The 21,739-nt window shown below is 38.6% G+C and overlaps 2 protein-coding genes across 3 annotated transcripts in view; one reads left to right on the top strand and one right to left on the bottom strand.

Moving 5' to 3' along the window:
- Positions 1-21,739, bottom strand: part of LOC136863956 (1-phosphatidylinositol 4,5-bisphosphate phosphodiesterase delta-4) — a 330,114-nt gene that overhangs the window by 194,849 nt on the left and 113,526 nt on the right. The window lies entirely within an intron of this gene.
- On the top strand, positions 1,492-13,851 carry LOC136863955 (lysozyme). Its single transcript, XM_067140408.2, has 4 exons — positions 1,492-1,657; positions 2,023-2,114; positions 13,374-13,437; positions 13,671-13,851. The coding sequence occupies exons 1-4, from the start codon at positions 1,525-1,527 to the stop codon at positions 13,799-13,801; spliced, it is 420 nt and encodes a 139-aa protein (XP_066996509.2). The 5' UTR covers positions 1,492-1,524; the 3' UTR covers positions 13,802-13,851.

The following is a 21,739-nucleotide window of genomic DNA, read 5'->3' as shown; positions in this document are numbered from 1 at the left end:
CATTATTATTATTATTATTATTATTATTATTATTATTATTATTATTATTATTATTATTACATACGAAAACTAAAATTTATTGTGGCTAGTCGGGTAAATTCTGGACATGTGTGTATATTTGAGGTATTCATATTGTCTGGTCTGTGTTATGCCAAAATGTGTTAACCAAAAAACGTTTATAAAAATGAGTTATTAACACAGCTGTGTAGGTAAAATGACATTCTGTATTACTATGCCTTCCTGTTGCCCAACTGTCATCTCACTGCCACCATACTGACAATTGTGTGTTACGCAGGAACCAGTTAACACAAATGCTGACGCAGGAATTAATACACCTGCTGAAGAATTTCAGAGATTTTCTCATGAAATACATTCTGACATGTAGCGTATTTTCTATTATTACAAGATGTAGCCTAATTCACACACATTTTGTTTTTACAATTTGCTTTACATTCCACTGACACAGGTAGGTCTTGTGGCGGCTATGGAATAGGAAAGGGCTAGGAGTTGGAACAAAGCGGCCGTGGTCTTAATTAAGGTACAACCTCAGCATTTGCATGGCGTGAAAATGGGAAACCACGGAAAACTCTCTTTACGGCTGCCGACAGTTGGGTTCGAACCCGCTAATTTCCGAATGCACAGCCAACTTGCTCGGTTGAAGAAGAAATAAGGTCTTCCATCTAACCACGAACTTTCACTATTAAAATAAACTAGTCCTACAAATGAAAATAAACCATACAATATTTTAATAAAAATTATATTAAATATGAGAACTAATGATGATGATAATGAGGATAAGTGTGGAGCTAGCGGCCCCGGTCTGCGGGCTCTTCTCATGCCCTGTTCTTCTGAGACGAGAATTGAACCCGGGACTATGTGTATCGACGGCCACGACGCTGACCATTTACCCGAGAAGGCAGACGTAGCTGTGAGCTTGTGGGTTCGAACCTCACCATCGTCTTCTTCTTAATAATAATAATAATAATAATAATAATAATAATAATAATAATAATAATAATAATAATAATAATAATTGTTCTCTATCGTGTTCTGCTTGCCGGTACCTGGCCTCGATTTGTGACTCTTTGAAGGACTGAATGCTGGAGCAGGTTTCATGTAGCCTTGTACAACGAATTGAGGAGCATCGGAACCGGTCAAGAAAGCAGAAGGAAGTGGCTGGACTGCACGGTCGTACACTGTTGGTACTTTGCCTGCCTCTAGTATGAACAAACATTGACACAGTTGGGAAGAAGCAGGTGCAGATGACTAACTACTCCTGTAAACAGAGGGGGTTTACCTGCAGTTGTGCTCGAGGGTATTGCACTATGATGGGGGAATACCAGTATAGTACTTATTAGGCGGGCCTGAGCTTGACACAGTTGGGAAGAAGCAGGTGCAGATGACTAACTACTCCTGTAAACAGAGGGGGTTTACCTGCACTTGTGCTCGAGGGTATTGCATTATGGTGGGGGAATACCAGTACAGTATTTATTAGGCGGGCCTGAGCTTGACTCGTCAGAAGAAATGGCACGACTAACGCTGCTGTTGGTGCTTGCGGGGCTGCTTGCGGCTGTATCCGCCAAGAAGTTCACCACTGCGTGTCAAATAGCCAGAGAACTGAAGAAACACGACTTCGCCGGCAAGGACTTAGCTAACTGTGAGTATAACTCCTTACTGCAGTGATGTGTTTTTACGCCTGAATGCCCTTCCTGGCGCCAATGTCGGTTCAGGAGCTGATAAACAATACCGGGTAAAGAGCTGGAACTGTCCCGGCATTTCCTCGAATTGAACATGGGAAAGCACAGGACAGCCGATAGTGGAGTCGAACCCAGGCGTCTTGGCTCACTTCACTTGGTGTGCATCCCTTATGATCGTCATACAGGAAACGTAGTTGCCTCATATTTGAGGACACTTAATAATCCTTATACACTGTATGCAACGAGGTGAGCTGTGATCGCAACAGCCGTTCTTGCTTCATTCACAATTTTTGGTCTCTTACCATTTGTCTGGTGCTGTTTTCAGGGGTGTGTCTGGTGCAGAGTGAGAGCAGTGGCGACTCTTCCAAGAAGGGTGGGCCCAACAAGAACGGTAGTTACGACTACGGCTTGTTCCAGGTACGTACTACAATATACTGTAGGCCTACTTTCTTATTCATCTCCAGAGCTCACATCGCCACATCAAACAAAGTGCCTGATTATGTTCTCTCCAATCATTCTTTGTTTCATAGTCGGTTTTATATAGGTGTTCCACAGACTGAATCAATCAATCAATATTGATCTGCATTTAGGGCAGTCCCCCAGGTGGCAGATTCCCTATCTGTTGCTTTCCTAGCCTTTTCCTGAATGATTTCAAAGAAATTGGAAATTTATTGAACGTCTCCCTTGGTAAGTTATTCCAATCCCTAACTCCCCTTGCTATAAATGAATATTTGCCCCAGTTTGTCCTCTTGAATTCCAACTTTATCTTCATATTGTGATCTTTCCTACTTTTATAAACGCCACTCAAACTTATTCGTCTACTAATGTCATTCCACGCCATCTCTCCGCTGACAGCTCGAAACATACCACTTAGTCGAGCAGCTTTTCTTCTTTCTCTCAATTCTTCCCAACCCAAACTTTGCAACATTACACTGGAACCATACTCTAGTTGGGGTCTTACCAGAGAAGTACTTGTTGGAATGAAGAACTCTCACAAGAGTTTTATTCAAGTTTGCAAAATAAGTTTCAATTTTCCTTAAAGAAGCCCATGCACGCCCCATGGATTGAGATCTCTTCCTAGAACGGCGCATAACACATATTAGACTGTATACGGGTGATAGGCAAGTTATTTTGGTCATTACCTACTTGCGCTTAATTAGACACTTAATTTTATGCTGTAATTCACAGAAACTGTTAGTTCCTTATTACATGAAGCATAAGATAAATGGCCTTGTCTATCCTCGATAACGAGTACTGTTCATACTACACGAGATCCGCAACGCCTGTTTCACCGCTCTTGGCACTAAGTAAGGTAAGGGTTATTCTGCCCGAAGGCAGGTCCGAACCTCTGCAGAGGTGTTCCTGAGCTGGAGTTTACGTGCGGTAGGGTGGCCAGTTTTTGGCACTAACATAACCCTTAATAACACAACTGATTTTTAATTGCAAATGTAATACATTATTATCAGAAAAGTAGTTGTCAAAATTTATTTATTTATTTATTTATTTATTTATTTATTTATTTATTTATTTATTTATTTATTTATTTATTTATTTATTTATTTATTTGGATTAGTAAACATATTTGAATGTTTCACGCAAAGCTGAACGATTATTGTAGCTTCTGCCACATTTCAATCTTAGGGCTGCTCTAGCTCACGAAATCTTTCAGGTGAATAATATTTTGTTTGTTTTACCTCAACTGTTTAACTCCAGCTGATTAGCAAGAAAATGGTGAAATAAAATATTGCTCACTCTTAATATGCTAGCGAGTTTGTCTGCAAGGTACAAGTAATATAGAAAAGCGGATGTAACAATCAAGAAAATTCTCCTTTGCACATATGCAATACTCTGCAATTAAGTACTTGTAAATGCTCCACATATATTTTCTAGTAATTAAGAACAAGAAGAAGAAGTCAAAATTCGTCTCTACCAATTCAAAAGTCATCGCAAGGTGGTGATAAATATTATAAAAGTTACGAAAGAGTGTTGCATATTAAAAAGTTAGGCCTACATACTTGTCCCAGTGTACTTAGATCGTCGATAGTCCATAATATACCGGCCAATAAACCAAACCAAACTCCATGGCACTACAGCCCTTGAAGGGCCTTGGCCTACCAAGCGACCGCTGCTCAGCCCGAAGGCCTGCAGATTACGAGGTGTCGTGTCCTCTCGGTCGTTATTCTTGGCTTTCTAGACCGATAGCGGCCAATACTAATCATAATTTCAAATAGGTTCGCCTATGAAGGGAGCGCTGCTACAGTTTACGACAGAGCTCTTCACATTACAACTCAACACCTCACCTTCCAGTATTTCAGCCACTGATCTCTATACCTGGATAGCTGATAGCTTGGGTAGCAGTAAGCCGAATAGAAGATGACTGGCGTGGTAAGATGGCAGCGAGCGCACGGTGCAGTAGACCACGAGGAGCGCGCTTGCTTTGTTTATGCTTAGTTCAGTGACGCCAGGCCTCTTGATTGTAGTTTCACGAGTGTTCTGTGCTGTGTTATTGCAAAGTAAATAGTAGTGTATTTTACGAATTTAGGTTCGTTGCCTTGTAGTATGCTTGTGAATTACAAGATTAAATTTAAATATGTATGTGTTTATCTGAAATATGAATGAAGAAACATTCTACGGGGTATTAACATACCGCAGTATTCAGCTTATGGATGTACAAACAGAACCGATCAGCAGAAGGAGAAATCATTTCATCGGGGAGTTTTAATAATAATGTTATTTGCTTTACGTCCCACTAACTACTTTTTTAAGGTCTTCGGAGACGCCGAGGTGCCGGAATTTAGTCCCGCAGGAGTTCTTTTACGTGCCAGTAAATCTACCGACACGGGGCTGTCGTATTTGAGCACCTTCAAATACCACCGGACTGAGCCAGGATCGAACCTGCCAAGTTGGGGTTAGAAGGCCAGCGCCTTAACCCTCTGAGCCACTCAGCCCGGCTCGGGGAGTTTTATACTGTACATAAGAATCTTCCTAGGGTAGTGTTTTGAGTTTTAGGTTTATTGTATCTTATTTCGCATATTCCGGGAGCAAAATGGCAATTAATTTTTGTAGGTTTCCTTTCTCGAGACCCGAACATCTAACATCATCGATTAGGAGTATCAGGCGGGAGAATTGGGAGCCTTCTAAAACAGCTGTTCTCTGCTCGGATCACTTAGAGGAAGACTGTTTTGATAGAAATGGACAAACTGTACACCTTAGAAGTGATGTACAGCCAACTGTTTTCAATTTTGCTGAACATTAACTGCAAGTAAAGATTTACTTTTTTTTTCTTCTCATAATTAAACTGACGGTTTCGATGAAATAATTGACGTGACCTTATAACAATCTTAGAAAATGAAGTCTGGAGGAATTCTAGACCTTATTTACATTAGTAATAATTATGGGTTTCAGACACTGGAGTGGTGGGTGTTTGGGGCTATTCCATTATACTATTCGTGGTATTTGGGACTATTTTAACTGGTGTTACATATTTCTGATGATGACTATCAATATCGCTTTGCTAGCTCAATTTAATTAAAGAGGTCTGTAATAGTACATTAAGCTGCAGGTAATGTGATATATTGACTAGTTTTGAATATTTGCTGTTTTATAAATGTGTACATTTGCTTCAATGATATTTTAATTTGATAATATGCGCGTTATTTCTTGGAAACAGGAAACAGAAATTCATTATCAAGCACCGATTACGATATGTCGAATCTAGGCCTGTATATTGAGCTACGTTTATAGGTACATCATTTTAAGAATGCATAATTTCGTGGCATACATGTATACAACTTACAGCAATGTTTCCAGAAACTGGTTTTCACTCGTATTGTGTTACCGATCGCTAATTGCATGTATTCAGCACCTAAGTTAATATTTGCCGGCCGTTATTATACACTCATTTTTATTGCTATCCCGGAGATTTACTGACCTCAGAATGACGTGTCAGTGATCCCAATGTCCTTATGCTTTGAGTGAACATGTCTCTATATTTTTAATTATTCCAATGCGCCATTAATTGCGACTTAAAATTGACTATATTATCATTGCTTCCCCATAAGGAGAGCTCGAGGTTGGGTACGCCAACATGGCGAACCGCGCGTTCAACTTGGCGTACTTTCTCCTGCAGCGGAGACCTGCCATCAGCGATCCATGTATAGAGATCAGTGATTTCAGCTGAAAGCACGAGACAGGCAAGTCCGTGGTGCGGGTCAGGCAGGAGTAGCCTGACTTGTACCGTGGCGAGATGTAGGCCTATAAGGTGGACCTCCGTGTTCATTGTGTATTACTTCAAAATAACGTTATTTTAATGCGTTATGAAGATAAAAAGGAATTATTACAACATTTCTGTGATCATGTAGAACTGTTATGTTACCAAAAAATATATGGAGTTCATTGACTCGAAAAATGCGTTTCTGTGTGACCCGAAGGTCATGATGAGACCCCCTGCATCTTCTTTGCCTCTAAATTAAGCATTTCATTACCATTAAATCACCATATTGTTATAAGGAGATCGTCAGTGCCTACCTCTCTCCATCACTGGAATATCGAAACTGCTTTATGAGGGTGTCCACTTTTAATCTACGTGTGCAGTCTGTCAGAAATTCCCGGATCTGCATAACCGCACTTTAATACATTTTTCTTTCATGGATTCAGAATATCATGTATGTGTGGTGAGTCCCAGTTCCCAGTTGGGAGGGGTGTTTGTGGCTCATGGAAGAGTGATGGTGTTCCTGTTTCTCTAATATCATTGCATTTCATTGCCCCACAGGCTTAAGCACGGGGCACAATTCGTATCCTCGCCGATAGATGCATTCCATTCCACACCCAGTCAAATGAATGGAAACAGGCTCTGGATTTTCATTTTTTCCACGATAGAAAGTCCTGACATAAATTGGTTCACTAATAAGATGTCCAAAAATTGGAAATGTCCACGGTGTTGAAATGTAAGAATAGGCAATGCCCAGTGTAAGGTGAAACAGTGCGATGTAAACTAGCGCTTTGCTCTCTACCTTTAAATTATGGAGCAGAGAAAAATGCATATTTTCAGTAAGAGTACTTTTTCCTCGTATGTAGAATGGCTGAAGAATTGACGAAATGTAAGTCGAACTAGAAAGTGGTGCAATCACAAGGACGAGAAGGTTGCCCAACATAGCATCACATTGTCGAAAGCATTTTTCGTGTTTACCGACCAGGATTGGTTCTCCCTCGGATTCAGCGAGGGATCCCACCTCTACGCCTCAAGGGCAGTGTCCTGGAGCATGAAACTTTGGGTCGGGGGGATACAACTGGAGAGGAGCACTAGTATGCTGAAGAGGGGATGGGAAGATTGGACAAGGAAGAGGAAAGGAAGCTACCATTCCGGCATTTGTCTGGATGAGAGAACACGACGGTGGCTGAGGTAGGAATCGAACCCCCTCTACTCAGTTGAGTGGACCCCGTTCCAGCCCTCGTGGTAGCTAATCACACCACAGAGGCGGCGAAAGCATTTTAATTGTTTAAACATTAAGAAACGTTCAGGGTTACCAAACATGATGTCCTGTTGCTTGTCCCACAAGTTGCCGGCCTTCTGACCCTATCCTGGCCTCGTGTCCGTACGTTAAGGAATTCCTAAGGGACATCGGCGTCTCCAAAAACCATAAAAGTAGTTAGTGGAACTAACGTTATTATAACCAACATTTTACACATTCCCATACCATATCTGCGCTTATTATGGGATCCATTATACGATAATTTTGATAAAGAAATTATGGAGTTCGTATGTCTCTGATAGGCCACGAAGTTCCCGCTTAGATGTGGAATGTTTCAACAGCAGACACTAGGCAGAAGAACTATCCTCCATAGATACCAACAATTCAAGACGATATCACATGAAACTACACTGTAACCCACAAGTAAGCCCTACATTTCTGACTGTAACCATGGTATTAAACAAACTGATTTAAACACCGTTATACTTCACATTAAAAATATCTTGAGTATTTCTGGATTTTTTTGTTGAAATTTGGTCATTTTACTCACTGGAATATACTGTATTTATTTTTGAACTTTTAGAGTGTGGACCTCCATATAGTTTGACATTTCCATTTAGGACTTCTTTTAATTGGACATTTTATGTATGTGAACTTTTCAACATTATGGACATTTCAGTATTGGGCAATACCTGCTAACCGTTTTGTATGTGTGTTCAGTCCTTAGCCCGAAGGCAGGTTGGATCCTCAACAGCTCTACCATTAGCTGTCATAGCTGGCCTAGGAATCACTAAGAGGCGTACTAGGGAAATGAGGAGTGAGGTAGTTTCCCGTTGCTTTCCTCACTGAGCCACTAAGTGCTATTTCATATCAGTCTGCCAAGCCCACTGAAATGGATGCACAAACCGGCCCTATAAGCCCCATTCATAGCCGGGACTGGCTGCATAAGGAATGGCATTACCATAATCGCTCATACCTCAGTCAAAGCCAACGATATGACAGACAGATCAATGAACTAACAAAATTGCTAAAGCCGCTACCAGAAGACGCTAGGACTCGCTGCAGTGGCATCTAACCCTTTTATTGGCCAATTATTATGTGATTACTGAAGGAATTAATTTACTTCCTGAGTCTTTATTCGAATGCTGTCATAGATCTCGCAGACGACTTCACTTGGTTAATCAGCACGTCATTTCGGCAGGGGAGCGACAGATCATGATGGCTGTCTTTAAATTAACACAGAAAGCTGAGTACAATCACAACAGACTTAAGGGGAAAAGAGCTTCGTTTTATTTTACAAGGTTTATTTCTAATCTAGGTTTATTTTACTCTAAAAAAAGTGATTTCTTGTTTATTTGAGGTTTCTGAAGCCTATTTATTTCTTACCAAGGAAGATTACCAATTCTAAAATATCTTCTCTTGAATGTATGTTAAAGAAACTCTTTTGTTACTGATGTATGCTGAGTTACTGAACACGTATCTCAATTTCTCTTTACACAAGGAAATAAATTAATCTATTACTTATAAACCAAAAACCCCAAACCCCATGGCGCAAGAGCACCGAAGGGCCATGGCCTACCAAGCGACCGCTGCTCAGCCCGAAGGCGTGCAGACTGCAAGGTGTCGTGTGGTCAGCAGGAAGAATTATCTCGGCCGTTATTCTACGCTTACTAGACCGGGGCCGCCATCTCACCGTCAGATAGCTCCTCATTTGTAATCACGTAGGCTGAGTGGACCTCGAACCAGCCCTCAGATCCGGGTAAAAATCCGCGACCTGGCCGGGAATCGAACCCGGGGCCTCCGGGTAAGAGGCAGGAACACTGCCCCTATACTGCGGGGCCAGCGTATTATTTATAAGCATTCATACTATTTTGAGGGCGCAATAATTTGTACAATAAAAGTGTTTATTATGACAGTTTCTCCATAATCCCGTCCTGTAATACCTTAAGGTGCTCAAAGATCTCATGCGGAACAAACTTCCAAGAAAGAAGTTAGGGGGATGTAAAATCAATAGCATTATGCCAGCAGAATGTTGCGAGTATGCCATTTCAAACGTCCTGCAGGGGTTCTTTAACGCATGAATACAAGGACAGATTGTCCGAACATCTTGGGCACAACGACTCAAGTAAGAACATCACAGTCAAAGTTTTATAAACAATAGGAGAAGCAAAAGCAGTTGCTTCTGGTATTGCTGTGAGGATATATAGCTAGAATAATGTTTATATCAAACCTCATTTGAATCTATATATATAACACTAGCAAGATACCCGTGCTTCGCTACGGTATTATACTGAAATTTATAATTGAATGCTTATTGTTTTAGATATATAATCCGCCGAAATTCGCGATCTGACTCGTTTTCTGCGAGAATCCGCCAAAATTCGCGATCTGACTCGTTTTCTAATAGATTACGGTATGTTTCCTCACATTTTTCAATCTTTCTTTCCAGCAATCGATTTCGTACTTCCCGGGCTAAGTCCAGATATTCCACCCCGTCAGTTGGGTCCCTAAATCTTTGCCATCTTTTCCTATAAGCGTTTTTAATATGGATCAAATCCTTCAGGAGATCCGGCGTGGTGTCGTCTTAGGTGCCTTGGCGGTACTGAACCCGCGGCCGGACTGCGTTCTTAGTCATTACCCGTCCAGGACCATTTTCCAGGGGGGTCCGCACATTTGACAACGGTCCAGAACATTATTATTATTATTTTTATTATTATTATTATTATTAAAAGATGTTCTGAACCCCACAGCAAGCTGCAAGATCGCTACTTGGCGGTAAATTACATCTGCTGCCAGTGTCATTGTTACAATGTGACCAGCACCATCGTCGCGCGTAGGCAAGTGTGCGGGATTTCTGGCGATACCAATGACATACTTCCGTGCATTGTTGACCTTATTATAGAGGTGAACAATTTGACGGTCGATCTCATTCCTATCGTTTATTTCAAATGTGTTTCAATTTTTATTTACATGCCAGGAGGATCTACTGTAATCTAAGAACGTTCTCCGAAGGAAAAGATGGCTGTTGAAAACCAGCCCAGGAAAGATTAAAAATGATCGGTTTATGATCAGAATAAGTACATCGAAACTATATAGCCTGTTTCCAGTCATTCGACAGGGTCAGGAATGGAATGAATAAAGCCCCATCTAGCAGCGACAATAGGAATTGTGCCGGCTGCCGAAGCACACCTCTGGGGCAATGATCGTTGAATGACAAATGAAATGAAATATTGGACAGTGTTGCTGGAATGAATGATGAGAGAGAAAATCGAAGTATCCGGAGAAAAACCTGTCCCGCCTCCGTTTTGTCCAGCACGAATGTCACATGGAGTGACCGGGATTTGAACCACGGAACCCAGCTGCGAGAGGCCGGCGCGCAGCCGCCTGAGCAACGGAGGCTTCTTAAGTACATTATGAACAGTAAAATCAATTGATCTCACCTCCTTTTACACCCCACCGCCGTTAAGTTTATTTACACCCCCCCCCCCGCAAAAAAAAATAGAAGACGTGTTTCTTTATGTTTAAAAGATATTCCAAACACCAATGTTCACATCTGTTACATTCAGTTTTGAGATATAAGTATCCCCATAAAAATAATTCACTTTATTTTCACTTCCTTTCACACTCCCCTCCCCCCCCCCCACCCCGTAAGTGAATTTTCCGGCAAAATATACTTGTTTCCTTAATAGTAAAGGATCTTCTAAATAGTAATTATCACGACTCTAACTTCTTCAGTTTTTGATTTATGTGTCTTCATGAAAGGAATTCAACTCCTTTTCACTCCCGCCCCCCAAACGCGTTTTTCTTTGTTTAAGGAGATTCAAATACCAATTTTCACGTCCGTAACAACTTTAGTTTATATTAGATGTATGCATTCTCATACAATTAATTAATTTAATTTTTCAATTCTTTCACCGCCCCCCCCCCTTCATTGGATTTTCCGAGAATACGTGTTTCTTTACTTTTAAAGCAGATTCCAAAGCAGATTTCACGTCTGTAATATCTTCATTTTTGAGATATCAGTAGCCTAATTAAAAGAATTCAACACCATTTTCAGTCACTTTTACCCCCCCCCCTTCCACCCAAGTGGTATTTCCGAAAGCTGAAAATACACGTTTCTTTATTTTAATAGAGATAAAAATACCATTTTTCACTTCTGTAACATGTTAAGTTTTTGAGATATACTGTAGAAATTCGCTTTTTAAAATTTCACCCCTTTTTATTTCCCCTTACGTGGAGTTTCCGAAAACAAATCACCTATCTTTCTTTACATTTACAGGAGATTCCAAATACCCACTTTTTACGTCTATAACATTTTACGTTTCTCAGATATTCTGTAGATATAGTCTTTCAAAAAATTCACCCCAGTTTGTCACTCCTGTTTAACCCCCATTAATTGGATTTTCCAAAAACAAAAAAATACGTGTTTCCTTATTTTTAAAGGAGCTCCCATATACAAATTTTCAGTTCCGTAATATTTTCAGTTTCTGAGATATATGTATCCTCATTAAAGGCATTCATCCCATTATTCACCCATTTACACCCCTCCTATTGGGATTTAAAGAAAGCAAAAAATACGTGTTCTTGTATTTTTAAAGAAGATTCTAAATACCATTTTTTTACATCTGTAAACTTTTAAAGTTTTAAGATGTAGACACACTCATTTTAAAAATTCACCCCCCTTTTCACCCTCCATTATTTGGATTTTCCAAAATAAAAAAAAATCCTGTTTCTTTATTTTTAAAGTAAATCCCAAATACCAATTTTCAGGTCTGTAATATCTTCAGGTTCTGAAATATAAGTAGCCTCATTAAAGGCATTCAACCGCTTTTTCACCCTTTTCCACCCTTCCAATAGGGTTTTTCCGAAAACAAAAAAATACGTGTTTCTTTATTTTTAAAGGAGATTCTAAATGCCAATTTTTACATCTTTAAACTTTAAAAGTTTTGAGATATAGATAGACTCATTTTAAAAATTCACCCCCTTTTCACACCCCCCATTAATTGGATTTTCCAAAAACAAAAAATATGTATTTCTTTATTTTTAAAGGAGATCCTAAACACCAATTTTCAGGTCTGTAATATCTTCAGTTTCTGAGATATAGTATCCTCATGAAAGTCATTCAACCACGTTTTCACCCCTTTTCACCCCTCCTATTGGGATTTTCCGAAAACAAAAAAATACGTGTTTCTTTGTTTTTAATGAAGATTCTAAGTACCAATTTTTACATCTGTAAACTTTAAGAGTTTTGAGATATAGATGCACCCATTTTAAAAATTCACCCCCTTTTCACCCTCCCATTAATTGGATTTCCCCCAAACAAAAAAATACGTGTTTCTTTATTTTTAAAAGAGATCTAAAGTACCAATTTTCATGTCTGTAATATCTTCAGTTTCTGAGATATAAGTACCGGTATCCCGATTAAAGGCATTCAACCCCTTTTTCACCCTTTTGTGCCCCTCCTATTGGGATTGTCTCAAAACAAAAAAATACGTGTTTCGTTATTTTTAAAGAAGATTCTAAATACCAATTTTCACATCTGTAAACTTTTAAAGTTTTGAGATATAGACACACTCATTTTAAAATTTCACCCCCCTTTTCACCCCCTTAGCGACGGAATATCCAAAAATCCTCTCTTAGCGAGCACCTACATCTTAATATGAATATATCTCCAAAATTTCATTTCTTTCTGTCCAGTAGTTTTGGCTCGGCGATGATGAATCAGTCAGTCAGTCAGTCAGTCAGGACAAGCTACTTTATATATATAGATTGGATTTTGGTATGTTTGAAGCTAATAGACTCAAAAACTACTGGACCGATTTCGCTGAAATTTTCACAGTTTGTTCTTATTACATCTGAGAGAGATTATGAAGGGGTTTGAACGTAATCTGATTGGTAGTTCGACACTAAGGGGTGAAAAATAAAGTAGGGGAAGATAAGCAAACCGCAAGACGAGTCCGATCAGCGGACTGCCTACCCAATAGTATGTGAAGATTATGTGTTCCTTAAAACTTATTTCTGCTTTTATCTGGAAAAATTACTGTAGGGGCAAGAAACCCCTAGTAGTATATAAATTAATGACAAAACGCATGTTTCAAGTCACTGGTGAGTTCACGAAAAGAGTGCGGCTCATTCACTCTCTCCCTGAAGTAGAGGTTTCACAATTCACGATCATCATTCAGCTCATGTGGACTTCTCTTTTCAGATCAACTCCAAGTACTGGTGCAAAAATGGCGTCAAGGGAGGTGACTGCAATATCAAGTGTGAAGGTAAGAGTTAAACACTCTAGTTCAGCTGGCGTGCTCATGTGGGACCGCCAGGAATCATGTAAATCAAACCACGTGTGGATATTTACAAGTTGTCCCGACCCGTCATCAGTCAGTCTCAGTCTCCTGGAAGGCACTGCCCGCTCCACACATGATCTCCCGGAACTAGTCAAGCGCACCTCGCGACGCGTTCCGTGAGTTCCCCATTCAAACACAGTTTTTTTTTTTTTTTTCAGATTTGCTAAACGATGACTTGTCCGACGACAGCCAATGTGCCCACAAGATCTACAAGAGGCACGGATTCACGGCCTGGTACGGGTGGCGGAACAAGTGCCAGAATAATCTACCTGACATCTCGAAATGCTGATATGTACTATTGTTGTTATGAACTCATAAAATAAATACGATTAAGATCCAGTCGTTTCCTTGCCAGAGGTCATTTAGCTCCTGAAATTACTTATAACTTGTTAAGGATGAAGTAGACGAGCTATGAGGCCACTCCGGAGTGTTGTTTCCCGTCTTACAGAAGACAGCGTCCTTGTAGGGAACGCTAGAGGCCGCTCCCCTCCACATTCGCCTCATCGCCGAGCCAAAACTACTGGACAGAAAGAAATGAAATTTTGGGGATATATTTATATTACGGTGTAGGTGCTCACTAAGGAAGGATTTTTGGATATTACGTCGCTAAGGAGGTGAAAAGGAGGGGGGGGGATTTTTAAAATGAGTATATCTGTATCTCAAGAAGTTAACAGTTTAAAGTCATGAAAATTGGTCTTTGGAATCTCCTTTAAAAATAATGGAACACGTATTTTTTTATTTTCGGAACATCCACTTAAGGGAAATAATATAAGTGAAATGGTCGTTGAATCCTTTGTATGAGGATGCTTATATCTTAAAAACTGAAGATGTTACAGACGTGAAAATTGGTCAGAATAATAATAATAATAATAATATTGGCTTTACTACCATTAACTACCTCTTAAAGATTTTCGGAGACGGCGAGGTCCCGGAATTTAGTCCCGCAGGAGTTCTTATACGTGCCAGTAAATCTACCGACACGAGACTGACGTATTTGAGCACCTTGAAATACTACCGGACTGAGCCAGAGTTTGGGTCAGAATGCCAGCGCCTCAACCGTCTGAGCTACTCCGCCCGTCTAATATTGGTATTTGGAATCTCCCTTAAAAGTAAAGAAACACATTTTTTTAGAAAATCCAATTAAGGGGGGTGAAAATAAGTGAAAAGGAGGATGAGTTTTAAAATGAGTATGTCTCAAAAACTTAACATGTTACAGACGTGAAGATTGGTATTTAGAATCTCCTTTAAAAATGAAGGCCCATGCATTTTTGTTTTCGGAATATCAATGTAGGGTGAGGGGGGGTGAAAATGACCGAAAAAGGAGTTGAATTCTTTTATATGGGGATACTTATACGGTATCTTAAAACCTGAAGATGTTACATGCGTGAAAATTGTTATCTGGAATCTCCTGTAAAAATAAAGAAACACTTAATTTTCGTTTTCGGAGAATCCGCATAAGGGGGTGAAAGGAACTGAAAAAGTGGGTAAACTTTTAAAACGTCTTTATCTCAAAAACGTAACATGTTAAGGACGTGAAAATGGACATTTAGGATCTCCTTTTAAAAATAAAGGAACACGTATTTTTTGTTTTCGGAAAATCCATTTAACGGGGAGAAAAGGCCGAAGAAGGGGTTGAATTATTTTTGTGAGGATACTTATATCTCAAGAACTGAAGATGTTGCTGAAGTGAAAACTGATACTTGAATCTCCTTTAAAAATGAAGAGAAATATTTTTTGTTTTAGTAAAATCCACTTAAGGGGGAATTGAAAAACCGGGTGATTTTTAAAATGAGAATATCTACAGTATATCACATCAACTTAACATGTTATAGGCGTGAAAATTGGTATTTTCAATCTCCTTTAATAATAAATGAACATGTATTTTTTGTTTTCTGGAGAGCTACTTAACGGGGAGAAATAGGAGTTGAATTCTTTTTATGAGGATACTTATATCTCAAAAACTGAAAGTAGGTACATTCTGCAGATTCTGCCGCACCTATAACTTTTAACCATTCACACATAATTTTGCGTATTTTTTCTCAGAATCGTGTACCTTTTCCACCAAAATCGCCCATTTTTAGGGGAAAATATCAAAAATTAATATTTCTATAAAATAAAAATTAAAAATCTTCAAATTTTTATTAAAAGTAATAAAAGTTACCCATTTTTAGTAAAAGTAGATAAAAAATTTTAATTTTTAAAATCGCGAAAATAAAATAAAAATAGTTTTTCCAAAGGTAGCCGAAACATGGTAGTTTATAGTATAGTGCAGTGCTTTTCGTACCTATATGAGGTAGTTGAAACTTTGGTATTTGATTGCATAGTGCAGTGCTTTTCTTACCTATATGAGTAGCCGAAACATGGTAGCCGAAAGCAAAGTAAGGCGCTTTTTCTTACCTATATGATAACGTATTTATATAGATAAACATTCTATTCAATTTATTTTATTTTATAATGACCCCAAGGTAATGTATCAATTCCATTTTCACATATATATCTTTTATCATCATCAGGACTTAAAACTATTTTATTACATTCAACAGAATACAAACAATATAGAACAATGAATTTAATTAGATCTTATAAACACGAATTGTATTTTTATTTTATTTTCGCGATTTTAAAAATTAAAATTTTTAACTACTGATGTTTTAACTCCTTTTGATTTTTGCATTCCTTGTCCTCTACTCTATAAGCGTACATTTTTTATTTCAAACTAACGTGTTCTGCCATTATTTTCCCCACAATTTTAAACTTTAAATTTTCCCAATACTTTTTTGTTTACATGTGGTATTCCAAATTTATTATCTTTTCCATATTCGCTTGTATCAAATTCATTTAACATGGTTTTCATATCGCTATACAAATCATTAGTTCTTATATATAAATGAATCGGTGTCCATACAACATATTCCATATTTTGGTTTCATAATATTATAGTGAAAATCATACATTTTTATACTTGAAATATCTAAAATACTCATTCCTATATGGTTTATCAAATTTAATTTTTAATTTTTTCATATGACAGAAGCAAAATTTTCAGAAAATATTGTTGTGTGATTATAATTTGGTTTAGAAATATATTTTGTATATTTTTCTGGATCAGTTATTATTTTAATATTTTGTCTATTTCTAATGGTTCCCACTGTTTTACCGAAGACAGAATTATTCATTAATTTATATAAATCTTTTTCAAAGTCATTAGTTGCCTTCGTACTCATTTCTCTATTCAAGTCTATACATTTTTGTAACTAGTTTGATTGTTTAAAGGCTAAAACTCTATGAATTTTGTTAATTTTCATCCGAGATTTAGATACTGTTTTAAATGTCTGTAATTTAAAACTTATTTTTCTTTATTATTTTAATTTGTTAATAGTTTGTTTCCTCCTTCTGATCCAAAAGGCAAATCTTTATGTAAATCATGTAATTTTTCTGGATATTCTAAATCACCTCCCCTGCGAACCATGTGACCTTGCCGCGGTGGGGATGCTTGCGTGTCCCAACGAAGCAGATAGCCGAGCCGCAGGTGCAACCATATCGGATGGGTATCTGTTGAGAGACCAGACTAAGGAGTGGTTCATCGAAAGAGGGGAGCAGCATTTCGAAAGTTGCAAGGGCGGCAGTGTAGATGATTGACTGATATGGCCTTGTAATAACACTCAACATGGCTTAGCTGTGTTGATCCTACTACACGGCTGAAAGCAACGGGTAACTACAGCCGTAACTAACTCCCGAGGACATGCAGCTCTCTCTGTATGAATGATGTACTAATGATGGCTTCCTCCCGGATAAAATATTCAGGAGGTAAACTAGTCCCCCATTCGGATCTCCAGGTGGGGACTACACGACAGGGAGCGATCATAAGGAAGATGGATATTGACAATCTGCGCGTCGGAGCGTGGAATGTAGGAAGTTTGAATCGTTGTGGTAGGTTGGAGAATCTGAAAAGGGAGATGGATAGACTAAAGTGAAGTACGTTGGCAGGAAGAACAGGATTTTTGGTCAGGCGACTACCGAATTATCAACACAAAATCAAACAGGAGAAATGCAGGAGTTGATTTAATAATGAATAAGAAAATAGGGTAGCAGGTAAGCTACTACGACCAGCATAGTGAAAGAATTATTGTCGTGAAGGTAGACACCAAACCAACGCCTACCAAAATAGTGCAGGTCTATATGCCTACTAGTTCAGCGGATGATGAGGAAATCGAAAGTATAAATGAAGAGATAGAAGATGTAATACAATATGTAAAAGGTGACGGGAATCTAATTGTGATGGGAGACTGGAATGCAGTGGTCGGCCAAGGAAGAGAAGGTAATACAGTAGGAGAATTCGGATTGGGACAAAGGAACGAAAGAGGAAGTCGGCTGGTTGAATTCTGCACTGATCATAATTTAGCACTTGCAATACTTGGTTCAAACACCACAAACGACGGCTGTATACGTGGACGAGACCTGGAGACAGTGGAAGGTATCAAATAGACTTCATTATGATTAGGCAGAGAATCAGAAACCAGGTGTTGGATTGCAAAACTTTCCCAGGAGCAGACGTGGACTCTGACAACAACTTGTTGGTCATGAATTGCCATCTGAAGTTGAAGAAATTGAGAAGATGGGAAGATGAAAAGAAATTGAAAAGATGGGATCTAGACAAGTTGAAAGAAAAGAGTGTGAGGGACTGTATCAAGGAACATGTTGCACAAGGACTAAATGAAAAGGCTGAAGTAAACACAATGGTGAAAGAATGGATAGTCATCAAAAATGAAGTCGGTGGGGCTGCTGAAGAAATTTTAGGAAGGAAAAAAATCAACTAAGGATCAGTGGGTAACTCAGGAGATACTAGACCTGATAGATGAACGACGAAAATACAAGAATGATAGAAATGATGAAGGCAGAAAAGTATATAGGCGATGGAAGAATGAAGTGGATAGCAAGTGCAAGGTAACTAAGGAAGAATGGCTGGAGGAGAAATGCAAGGATGTCGAAGGTTGTATGGTCCTAAGAAAGGCAGATGCTGCATACAGGAAAATCAAGGAAACCTTTGGAGAAAAAATCTAGGTGTATGAATAATAAGAGCTCAGACGGAAAGCCACTTCTAGGGAAAGAAGACAAATCAGAAAACTGGCAGGAACACATCCAACAGTTGTATCAAGGTAAAGATGTAGCTAATTTGATTCTGGAACTAGAAGAGGCTGTTGATGCTGATGAAATGGGAGCCCCAATTTGAGGTCAGAGTTTGACAGAGCTGTGAGAGATCTAAAAAGGAACAAGGCACCTGGAATTGATGACATTCCCTCTGAATTACTGACTGCCTTAGGAGAAACCAGCATGGCAAGGTTATTCCATTTAGTGTGTAAGATGTACGAGACAGGAGAAGTCCCATCCGATTTTCGGCAGAAAGTTGTTATGCCTATTCTCAAAAAAGCCGGTGCTGATAGGTGTGAAAACTACCGCACCATTAGTTTAGTATCTCATGCCTGCAAAATTTTAACACGTATTATTTACAGAAGCATGGAAAAACAAGTTGAAGCTGAGTTGGGAGAAGATCAATTTGGCTTCAGAAGAAATGTAGGAACACGTGAAGCAATCCTGACTTTACGTCTGATCTTTGAGGATCCAATCAAGAAGAACAAGCCCACATATATGGCATTCATAGATCTAGAAAAGGCATTCGATAATGTTGATTGGACCAAGCTATTTAAAATTCTGAAGGTGATTGGGATCAGATACCGAGAACGGAGATGTATCTACAATCTGTATAAAAATCAGTATGCAGTGATAAGAATCGAGGGCTTTGAGAAAGTAGCAGCAATCCAGAAAGGAGTGAGGCAAAGCTGCAGTTTGTCCCTCCTCCTTTTCAATGTTTACACAGAGCAGCAAGTAAAGGAAATCTAGGACGAATTTGGAAAGAGAATCACAATCCAAGGAGAGGAAATCAAAACCTTGAGATTTGCCGATGATATCGTTATTTTATCTGAGACTGCAGAAGATCTCAAGAAGCTGCTGAATGGTATGGACGAAGTCTTGGGTAAGGAGTACAAGATGAAAATAAATAAGTCCAAAACAAAAGTAATGGAGTGCAGTCGAACGAAGGCAGGTGATGCAGGAAATATTAGATTAGGAAATGAAGTCTTAAAGGAAGTAGATGAATGTTGTTACTTGGGTAGTAAAATAACTAATGATGGCAGAAGTAAGGAGGACATAAAGTGCAGACTAGCACAAGCAAGGAAGAGCTTTCTTAAGAAAAGAAATTTGCTCACTTCAAACATTTATACAGGAATTAGAAAGATGCTTTTGAAGACTTTCGTGTGGAGCGTGGGATTGTGAAGGAAGTGAAACATGGACGAAAAGTAGCTCAGAAAGAAAGAGAATAGAATATTTTGAAATGTGGTGTTACAGAAGAATGCTGAAGGTGAGATGAATAGATGGAATCACAAATGAAGAGATACTGAATCGAATTGGTGAGAGAAGATCGATTTGGCTAAATTTGACGAGAAGAAGAGATAGAATGATAGGACAAATCTTAAGACACCCAGGACTTGTTCAGTTGGTTTTTGAAGGAAGTGTAGGTGGTAAGAAAGGTAGGGGTAGACCAAGGTATATGACAAGCAGATTAGAGCAGATATAGGATGCAATAGTTACGTAGAAATGAAAGGTTAGCACAGGATAGTGTGTCATGGAGAGCTGTATCAAACTAGTCTGTGAACTGATGACTCAAACAACAACATTCTAAATCAACTTGAAATATAAAACCATATCTATAATTATCAGGTACTTCACATATTTTCGTACTATTAAAATAACTCGATTCTTTCCATTCAAAACTACCATAGGGTAAATATTGTGACATAGCCCAACCATATAAATTATTGGCATCTAAATAGGCTAAATAATTTGAATCTTTTTTAGGATTATAATTGTCTAAATATTTATTATTAGCTTTTGCATATCGTTTTATACCTTGCGATATACCGCCTCTAATTCCTTTTTCAACCAATGATACCATATCATAATCGTTATATAAATCTAGTTCGACTTTAGTCACTTTTAACATAGCATCCCAAGCTAAACCAGGAGCAGTAAAATACCAAGCAGGATCTAATGTATATGCTTTAATACAGTATCTCTAAAAATTTCAAATATATCTGCTAATATTAATTATTATATATTCTTCCATGCTTCTAATATTAAATTTCTTCCAAACTACTTTTGGATGAAGATATTCTTCAGTAGTTGGTTTTAAAACTTCACCCATTTAATTCTTCTAATTACAATAAAAAGAGGACAGATTACAGTTCCAAATTTCTGAAAAATGTCTCTATAGTCCCGTGGCTTTAGAATGATTTCCCTTCTTGTAATTTATTTTCAGTGCGACCAAATACTCTGCCTGGTGATATAAGAGAATGTCTTCCTACCGGACAAACTACATGTACTTACTTAACATATATATAAACTACGGGAAAGAATTATAATTGCAGTGGATTTAAATCTACTGTCAATAAATTGGCCTGGGTCAACTACGGGAGGGGGTGTGCTATTGCAGGAAGCAGTTAACTTATTAGCGTGGAATAATGGCTTGTCCCAAGTCCTTACAATGAACACACGTTAACGAGCACTTTGAGATGTTTTTCTAGTCAGACTTGACAACATAGTTATATCTTGTGACGATATTCAGGGGATTAGTGACCACAGTACACTGGTACTCGATCTCTCTTGGGGAACATGTAATACGACAAATGTGGGAACTTCTAAGGCTATTTGGTATAATGCTAGGGGAGACTCCGTAGGTTTTCAGAACTATTTGAGGTTGTGCTATACTAACTGGTTAAAGGAGGGCAAGTGGATGGACGACATTTGGGGGAACTTCAAAACCATTTTAAATACTGGACTGCATAAATTTCTTTCTCAAAAATATAATTAGGTAAAATTCAGATCCGCCGTACAACACCGCGACTATTAGGAAGCTTAAACGCAAGACTAGGAGATCGTTCAACAGAAGAAATAATAACTATGCGTGCAAAGCGGAGTATAGGCGTTTGGGGAAGCATTCGCTTGCAGAAGAGAAAGTGGCAGTAGAGAAATATCTTGGCAATATGCCAGATGAATGTCGAAATTCACGGAAACTTGATATATATACGTATATACGAAGAGTGAAGGGGAGAACAAGTCAATTACTTCGCTTTGTATAGGAGGGGATTTATTAGCGACAACAGGTACACGTAAG

This window comes from Anabrus simplex, chromosome 2 (genome assembly GCF_040414725.1).
Source record: "Anabrus simplex isolate iqAnaSimp1 chromosome 2, ASM4041472v1, whole genome shotgun sequence".
In the NCBI taxonomy this organism is placed as follows: Eukaryota; Metazoa; Arthropoda; class Insecta; order Orthoptera; family Tettigoniidae; genus Anabrus; species Anabrus simplex.
Note: the sequence above shows the minus strand (reverse complement) of the source record. Positions and strands in the feature narration are given on the sequence as shown.

Bases quoted from the DNA above. Each gene is read 5' to 3' on its own strand.
- LOC136863955 (XM_067140408.2), top strand. From the start codon at position 1,525: ATGGCACGACTAACGCTGCTGTTGGTGCTTGCGGGGCTGCTTGCGGCT. The intron at 1,658-2,022 runs GTGAGTATAACT...TGCTGTTTTCAG, and splicing joins CGGCAAGGACTTAGCTAACT to GGGTGTGTCTGGTGCAGAGT. The intron at 13,438-13,670 runs GTAAGAGTTAAA...TTTTTTTTTCAG, and splicing joins CTGCAATATCAAGTGTGAAG to ATTTGCTAAACGATGACTTG.